General features: G+C 43.4%; 1 protein-coding gene across 2 annotated transcripts; it reads left to right on the top strand.

The window, feature by feature from the left end:
- Window positions 1-689: 689 nt before the first annotated feature.
- Window positions 690-7,719, top strand: tfa (transferrin-a). Of its 2 annotated transcripts, none has more exons than XM_029623882.2 (17): window positions 690-799; window positions 911-1,062; window positions 1,768-1,870; window positions 2,136-2,327; window positions 3,020-3,149; window positions 3,332-3,387; window positions 3,557-3,720; window positions 4,471-4,621; window positions 4,726-4,889; window positions 5,220-5,316; window positions 5,427-5,447; window positions 5,581-5,742; window positions 5,852-6,005; window positions 6,177-6,244; window positions 6,454-6,635; window positions 6,955-7,147; window positions 7,243-7,719. In XM_029623882.2, exons 1-17 carry the CDS (start codon window positions 760-762, stop codon window positions 7,287-7,289), a joined length of 2,076 nt encoding a protein of 691 aa, XP_029479742.2. In that variant the 5' UTR covers window positions 690-759; the 3' UTR covers window positions 7,290-7,719. The 2 variants fall into 2 exon arrangements, with proteins under 2 accessions (XP_029479742.2, XP_064861878.1); XM_065005806.1 differs by having other exon boundaries at window positions 4,726-4,913.
- Window positions 7,720-9,317: the final 1,598 nt, after the last annotated feature.

Genomic DNA, 9,317 nt, shown 5'->3' with positions numbered 1-9,317 from the left:
AAGTGAGGATTTAGTGCCAAGAAGCTTTTGGTTGTTTTCTCCACATTTTTTTTTCTTCCGAATGTATTTATTTTATCTTTATTTAACTAGGCAAGTCAGTTAAAGACAAATTCTTATTTTCAATGATGGCTTAGGAACAGTGGGTTAATAAACTGCCTTGTTCAGGGACAGAAATACATATTTTTACCTTGTCAGCTCGGGGATTCAATCTTGCAACCTTTTGGTTTACTAGTCCAACGATCTAACCACTAGGCTACCTGCGTTGTGGAGCTGGGAGGATATACACTCAATTTAATCTAATTTTGCTCTAATTCTCAAGAAAAGATACACCTGTGCCTTTTTTTGCCTGAACTACACATTGCTCAACATTTTGATTAGTGATGATGACTATGCTGCAAACACTTATAGATTGGAAGACTGCTTTGAAATAACAGTTGAAAAACATGAGATATTGCTTAATGTAGGACTATTTATTTTGTGAATTTCCATTATGTGGAAATGTCTGAAGTCTGAGTACACACAAAACCACACACACACAAACAGGGAGTGAGCAACGCGCGCCCACCCCGCCTGTGAACAATTAAACGCGCCATGTAACATATTGGGAAACACTAAACAAACTATGGCCTCTTTTCAGCTAAGTCACCGTGGATCCCACCGTGGATCCCAGCCTATTGGTTTTCTATAAAAGCCAGAGTTGCCTTCTAAAACGGCCTGCTTTTTCACTCCGGGAATTGTTGACTTGGAGACTTCAGGAACATGAAACTGCTTCTCGTCTCAGCGCTGCTGGGGTGCCTCGGTAAGTGGGTTTATACATGCAAAGACAATTACGCATGGAAAAATATCATTAGACATTGATTGCTGTAATGTATATTTCTCAATTTTATCATAGCATTTATTCTGTCCTCAGCTACGGTGTATGCTGCCCCAGCTGAGGGAACGGTTAGATGGTGCGTAAAGTCGGAAAAAGAGCTGAGGAAATGCCACGACGTCGCAGCCAGGGTGGCGGAGTTTTCATGCGTGAGGAGGGACGACTCTTTTGAATGCATCCAAACCATCAAGGTGAGAGACTAACTACTTATATCAGAATCTCTACTATTAAACAGTATTTTAATGTGTGACTTTTGTAATTTATGACTTGTTTCGTGTTCTTGTGCGTTTTACTTTTGCGCCAGCAAGGTCAGTGAATACAAAACTCAATGGCGTTGCATCGTTACGCACATGCTGCGTACTATTTTGCTCAAGAACCCTGTCGGCGTGTTCAAAGCGTGAGTTACGCGCATCATCTGGATATGTAGACAAAAAAGTTCCACATTCACCTTCTGCTACCATTTCTGTCAAGCCGTCTAAGCATATAGTTCGACGCATACTTTCAATAAATCCAACATATGCACCACACCGAATGCACTGCAACTGCCTCTGCAACGCAATGCTGCAAGACAAACGCAGCGTTTCATTGGAAGTGAATGTAGTTCTGGTGTACCAAAATGCAAGACCCTGTCGGTGTGTTCGATGTGTCACAGTAAGGTAAAGAGAGCTTTTATTTGTGCATGTTGTAGTTTACAATTCTTTTTGAGGGATAGTTTCTTGAAGTTTGACAAAAGGTTCAAATTAATAGTCTCATGTAGAATAGATAGCAGCCCATCTGTAATTTCCAGCCAGCACCAGTTGATCCGCTTGCATTAACAACCTTGTGAGGTGCAGGTCTATTGTTGGAGTGTTTTCTCTCTTTCTCCTTCACGGATGTCTTCTCTTTCTCCCTGCCAGAGGGAAGAGGCTGATGCTATCACTCTGGATGGAGGAGATATTTACATAGCTGGCCTCCACAATTACAACCTGCAGCCCATCATTGCAGAGGACTATGGTGAGGGTAAGCATCTCAAGACCAAGTTCAAGATTTCCTCAACTTTTTCTGTTAAATTGACTATGTTATACATATGGTTCTTTATAAGGCTTAGAGAAATGTTGAATCTATTTCGATTAGTGAATGGAAGAGACTGGGTATACAATGGCCCTTAGCACTTCAGTTGCAAAGATAGGCCAACAGAAAGTCTACACTTTGAATCGGATCAAATGGTTTCTGTCTGAATCTGGTTTCTGAACGCTGCATTGATGGCTCCTCTCCTGTCCATCAGACTCTGACACCTGCTATTACGCTGTGGCCGTGGCCAAAACGGGCACTGGATTTGGGTTCCTCGACCTCCGTGGCAAGAAGTCCTGCCACACCGGGTTGGGCAAATCTGCAGGCTGGAACATTCCCATCGGTACCCTGGTGACTGTGGGCCGGATCCAATGGGCCGGCATCGAGGACAGACCTGTGGAGTCGGGTGAGTGGCTGCAGTGCTTTTGGGTAGATTATTAATTTTGTTAATCTAGCAGGGACTATTATGCGTAATAATTTAATCTCAAACTTGATAGTTATCTTATTTTATTTAACCCTTATTTTACCAGGTAAGTTGACTGAACACATTCTCATTTAGAGCAACAACCTGGGGAATAGTTACAGGGGAGATTAATGAGCCAATTGTAAACTGGGGATGATCAGGTGGATGATTAGGTGACTATGATGGTATGATAAGTGCGATGGGATCTATAGTGACCACAGAGTCAGGACACCCGTTTAAAGTCCCATCTGAAAGACAGCACCATACACAGGGCAATGTCTCCAATCATTTGGATATTTCTTTAGACCAGAGGAAAGGGTGCTTCCTACTGGCCCTCCAACACCACTTCCAGCAGCATCTGGTCTCCCATCCAGGGACTGATCAGGACCAACCCTGCTTAGCTTCAGTGGCAAGCCATCAGTGGGATGCAGGGTGGTATGCTCCTGGCCCAAACAGTTGCCGTAGTCAATTGTTACCCGGTGGGGAATGTTTGGATTGTTGTGTTTATTCCTCTCTGTCAGTTGGTTAAATATGTGTTGTATATGCTGTACGTTCTGAATATAGCATACAGGGGCTGGTATGCTTAATCCAATCATAGGGTTTTCATAGTCTGCGTGTGTGTATTTGTTTGGCAGCGGTGAGCGACTTCTTCAATGCCAGCTGTGCTCCAGGAGCCAATACGGATTCTAATCTGTGCCAGTTGTGTAAGGGAGACTGCTCCAGATCTCACAATGAGCCCTACTATGACTATGCCGGGGCCTTCCAGTGAGTACCAGTCTTTTCCTACCCCTTACCATCTCTGAATAACTCCATGCTCTGTACACCCATACCTCTCAATCTACCCTATTTGGAATCTGCAGATATGTGTATCCTTTCTCCTTCTATCAGTAGTCTCCCTCTACCTGCTCTGGATTGGTCACTAACTGTGTGTATTTTCGCCTCACGAGGTGCCTGAAGGATGGAGCAGGAGAGGTTGCCTTCATCAAGCACCTGACTGTACCTGGTGAGTTTTTAAAGCATTAGCTAGCATACCGATATTGAATTTCAACTGTAAAATGCAAACTCTGGATCTAGAATTACAATTGTGGCAAAACTATGTTAATGCTTACAGTGTAAATGTTCAAACCACTAACACGTCACCTACTATACAACCTCCTATTACCTGCTTGCAGCCGCAGAGAAGGCAAGCTATGAGTTGCTGTGCAAGGACAACACCAGAGCTCCCATCGACAGCTACAAGACCTGCCACCTGGCCAGAGTACCCGCCCACGCTGTGGTCAGCCGCAAGGACACCAACCTGGCCAATCGCATCTACAGCAAGCTGATGGCCCTCACGGTACTGGACATTACTGTCACCTGTCATCGCTGTCACCTGAGTACTGATCTAGGATCAGTTGAGCCTTCTAGAGCATTATGAATATGACCATGGGTATCATTTAGCAAGCTTTTTCAGCATGTACTTTTACATTGTTTATTGAACAATCAGTCTCGCAGAATGCTTGTCCATTGTTTGACACTCGCTATAGGTGGCATGAATTTTTCACACCAGAAGTTTTAAACATTCTCCCCACAACTGTACAGAAATGTGATCAAATTTGCCATTGTGCTTTTAAAAACCGCCATGGTCCAGTTCCAACATCTCCAAATCATACAGCAAATGAGGGTGTTTCTGTTACCATCATAGGTGAAGAGGGCATTTCCAGGCGGGGTTGTAACACTTGTTCACGAACACACAATTATAGTACGGCTCTGCTTTATTAAGGAAAACATGCCATATGTTTGATCAATCCAAATACTTTGTTGCACACACAAATCCTAGAAGCTCCACGTACACCAGAATTTAGTGAGACATTAACACGCGCTTGATAAATGAGGCCCCACGTCCCAAATTAGCATTCCTACGCTGAGATTTTTCTGAATAAGGGCCCTGGAGACTTTTCTGACCATGTGACCTTGGGGCCCAGAGTGTTTCCACCTCAGGTCACATGTTCAGGATAAACTCTTGGCCCTAAACATCACAAATGACACTGACCAGGATGAACAACATCACACAAGAATGTGTGTTCACTCATTTGTGCCCCAACAGGACTTCAACCTGTTCTCCTCTGATGGTTATGCTGCCAAGAACCTGATGTTCAAGGACTCCACTCAGAGACTAGTACAGCTGCCAATGACCACCGACTCCTTCCTCTACCTGGGAGCTGAGTACATGAGCACTATACGCTCCCTGACAAAAGGTGAGGCCACACATGCATGCACACACACATACTTTTACAAGCACACACACACACACGTCTCAGACTGTTAGGTCATTGCTATCTCCCCAAAATTTGCTTTTCAGCGCAGGCCACCGGTGCCACCTCCAGGGCCATCAAATGGTGTGCCGTGGGCCATAACGAGAAGGTCAAGTGTGACTCCTGGACAATCAACAGCTTCACAGATGGTGACTCCAGGATCGAATGCCAGGACGCACCCACAGTGGATGAATGCATCAAGAAGATCATGGTAAGGCTATGGGAGAAGATCATGGTAAGGCTATGGGAGAAGAGATGTCCTCTGTGTCCTCGCTAGCTCTGTTGGTAGAGCATGACATGATAGTGGGTTCATTTCAAGGGACCACCCATAGGTAAACAATTTATACACGCATGACTAAGTCGCTTTGGAGAAGAGCGTCTGCTAATTATATATCATATTATTACTAGAGGGTGGGGGTGGATAAAAAACATTAACAAGGTGCTATGTGCACTTTATAGTTTGTCCTTTCGCAAGTAATTCCCTTAATCTAATCTTCTTTCATTCTTTCCGCTATTTCTATTTTGTTTCCTCTTTCCACAGCGTAAAGAGGCAGATGCCATAGCGGTGGATGGTGGGGAGGTGTTCACTGCTGGAAAATGTGGTCTGGTCCCTGTCATGGTGGAGCAGTATGATGCAGGTATGACGCACACACACATATCATCTATGTGTTTTCCCCTCTCTCTTTCTATCCTCTCCTGCTCTGCCTCAACAATGTTAACATGCTGATTTTTCTCTCTCTCCTCACAGTTCGGTGCAGCGACCCTGGTGGTAAGTACACATGCTTACACCTGCTCCCTCACCAAACACACACCATACTATAATGCTACAGTAAGATTTATTGGGGCCCCCGATCCCGGACCCCGATCAAGCCTAGTGCTGGACTTTCTCTTTCACCTCTCAGAGGCGTCATCCTACTTTGCTGTGGCGGTGGTAAAGAAGGGATCTGGGTTGACCTGGAAAACCCTGAAGGGCAGGAGGTCATGCCACACCGGCTTGGGCAGGACCGCAGGCTGGAACATACCCATGGGTCTTATCCATAGGGAGACTAGAAACTGTGACTTCAGTGAGTGGGCAGCTGTGTGTGTGTGTTTATAATGTGTCATTCTATACTTGTGTCCTGGTATATCTATGAATGTAGTATATCTCATATGGTGTCTCCTTCCTGAATTCAGCCACATACTTCAGTCAGGGCTGTGCTCCTGGATCTGAGGTGGACTCTCCCTTCTGTGCCCAGTGTAGGGGCAGTGGGCAGTCCGTGGGAGGAGATAGGGCCAGGTGCAAAGCCAGCTCTGAAGAGCAGTACTACGGCTATAGCGGAGCATTCAGGTACGGGGCGCCACCACAATGGTGGTTAATAGTGGAGCTGATAGTTGAGTCCTTCACCACGATCTTTCTAATAGTGATGGCGACTATACAAAACAAAATATATTTGTTGGCCTATAGTATATTTCTCACTCTTTTATATATCTAATGGTCTGTCTTGATATATCCTTCCAGATGTCTGGTTGAAGATGCTGGAGAGGTTGCCTTCATTAAACACACTATTGTACCAGAGATGACTGATGGTAAGTGTGTTTCTTATCCACATACAGATGTTCTGCTGCCCTATTTTCATCTCCCTCTCCTCCGCTTCACTCCTCTCACTCCTAGAGATGAATCTCAACTCATCGTTATTTCTCTCATACACTTTCTATGGCTCTCTATCTGTGGCTCTCTGTATCTGAAAACAAAGTCTTCAACTCTCTCCTTTCTATCTATCCATCCTTCCCTGTAGGTAGTGGTCCAGTTTGGGCACAGAACCTGAAGTCCTCTGACTTTGAACTACTCTGCCAGGATGGTACTACCCAGCCAGTCACAAATTTCCGTGAGTGCCACCTGGCCAAGGTGCCCGCCCATGCTGTGATAACACGCCCAGAGTCCCGTGGAGAGGTTGTGTCCATCCTTCTGGAGCAGCAGGTGGGTGTTAAGGCTTATAGCCAGATCTGTTTCTGCTTAAGACAACTCCTTAGTCAGTTTAGCCAAGGATGAGCAACTCTAGTACTAGAGGGATACAGAGTTTAAGGTTTTGTCTCAGCCCAGCACTAACCCACTGGCACATAAGCCTGTGCATAATGTGGCCCATTTCCACCCATGATCCCCAAGCTGATCTAAGATCAGTTTTGGTTCATTGGGGGGGTCTATTAAATACACATTTAGTGTAAGAAATAGTCTAAAATATAATTAAAGGTTTATCATTGATTTAACCACCAAGTAAATATTTTCTCCCTGTGTTTAGGCCAGGTTCGGCTCAAGCGGCAGCGATCCCTCATTTAAAATGTATCAGTCAGATTTAGGAAAGAACTTGCTCTTCAAGGATTCCACAAAGTGTCTCCAGGAGATCCCAAGCGGCACCAAATTCCAGGATTTCCTTGGGGAAGAGTACATGATCGCCATGCAATCGCTCAGGGAGTGCTCCGACAATACCTCAGGTAGAGTTACGTGACAACCTTACATGTGCACACGCACTGTATAAAGGACATATCTGCATCTGAAGCTAAAACCTGTTCTCCCATTCTCCCCTCAGATTTGGAGAAGGCATGCACTTTCCATTCCTGCCAGCAGAAGAAATAGTGGAGCTTACCTTTGTGGCAAACGCACACTCTCTCCCAACCCCTCAACACTCAAGAAACCTAAGCAGTGACTGTAGATGAAACTGTGAATTCAGTTGAGAATTTTTGTACAAAACAATCTTGTATGAAAATGTGCTTTACGTTCCTTTGATAAAACAAGTGTTAAATTAATTACGCTAAATTACTACTACTGTTTACCTTGTAGTTGAACTGTTAACCAAACCATAACCAGTTCTTGAAGTATTTCTAGGAGATTACAGTTTTCTGAAATAATAAAATCACCTTTTTTATTTGCCGTCCTGCTCATAAATTGCAGTCTAACCAAACCAAACACTGAGGTCCAATTCACATTTGTTTTGGTTGTTGTTCAATGAATTGGCCAACAGCTTTGGCTTACTTTCTTGAAATAAAGTGTACCCTTTTTCACAAGCTATCTTTTGTAATAATTGTATTGATGTAAATCTATAAAGTAATAGGTTTTATTAGTGTCAGACATGGTACCCAGCTTTGGTTTCTCATGAACACTCATGCGAATATATATATATATATACAGTCGTGGGCAAAAGTTGAGAATGACACAAATATGAATTTCCACAAAGTTTGCTGCTTCAGTGACTTTAGATATTTTTGTCAGATGTTACTATGGAATACTGAAGTATAATTACAAGCATTTCATAATTGTCAAAGGTTTTTATTGACAATTACATGAAGTTGATGCAAAGAGTCAATATTTGCAGTGTTGACCATTCTTTTTCAAGACCTCTGCAATCTTCCCTGGCATGCTGTCAATTAAACTTCTGGGCCACATCCTGACCGATGGCAGCCCATTCTTGCATAATCAATGCTTGGAGTTTGTCAGAATTTGTGGGGTTTTGTTTGTCCACTCGCCTCTTGAGGATTGACCACAAGTTCTCAATGAAATTAAGGTCTGGGGAGTTTCCTGGCCATGGACCCAAAATATCATTTATTTTTTTTTTTTTGTTCCCCGAGCCTTTTCACGTTTGCCTTATGGAAAGGTGCTCCATCATGCTGGAAAAGGCATTGTTCGTCACCAAACTGTTGGATGGTTGGGAGAAGTTGTTCTCAGAGGATGTGTTGGTACCATTCTTTATTCATGGCTGTGATCTTAGGCAAAACTGTAAGAGAGGCCACTCCCTTGGCTGAGAAGCAACCCCACACATGAATGGTCTCAGGATGACAGAGATCTCCAGCCTTGTCTTCGTGAACACTCACACCTGTATTAATGAGAGAATCACTGACGTGATGTCAGCTGTTCCTTTTGTGGAAGGGCTGAAATTCAGTGGAAATGTTTGTTTTGGGATTCAGTTCATTTGCATGGCAAATAGGGACTTTGCAATTAATTGCAATTCATCTGATCACTCATAACATTCTGGAGTATATGCAAATTCCCATCATACAAACTGAGGCAGCAGACTTTGAGAAAATTAATATTTGTGTCATTCTCAAAACTTTTGGCCATGACTGTACTACCCTTAAAGTTTGGGTCACTTAGAAATGTTAATGAAAGAAAAGCTATTTTTTGTTCATTAAAATAACAAAATTGATCAGAAATACAGTGTAGACATTGTTCATCTTGGAAATTACTATTGGAGCTAGAAAGCAGATTTTTCATGGAATACCTACATAGGCGTACAAAGGCCCATTATCAGCAACCATCACTCCTGTGTTCCAATGGCACGTTGTGTTAGCTAATCCAAGTTTATCATTTTAAAAGGCCAATTGATAATTAGAAAACCCTTTTGCAATTATGTTAGCACAGCTGAAAACTGTTGTTCTGATTAAAGAAGCAATACAACTGGCCTTCTTTAGACTAGTTGAGTATCTCGATTACAGGCTCAAAATGGGCAGAAACAAAGACCTTTCTTCTGAAACTCGTCAGTCTATTCTTGTTCTGAGAAATGAAGGCTATTCCATGTGAGAAAATGCCAAGAAACTGAAGATCTCGTACAACGCTGTGTACTACTCCCTTCACAGTACAGCTCAAACTGGCTCTAACCAGAATAGAAAG

The sequence above is a fragment of the Oncorhynchus nerka genome, linkage group LG20 (assembly GCF_034236695.1).
Source record: "Oncorhynchus nerka isolate Pitt River linkage group LG20, Oner_Uvic_2.0, whole genome shotgun sequence".
Lineage (NCBI taxonomy): Eukaryota > Metazoa > Chordata > Actinopteri > Salmoniformes > Salmonidae > Oncorhynchus > Oncorhynchus nerka.
Note: the sequence above shows the minus strand (reverse complement) of the source record. Positions and strands in the feature narration are given on the sequence as shown.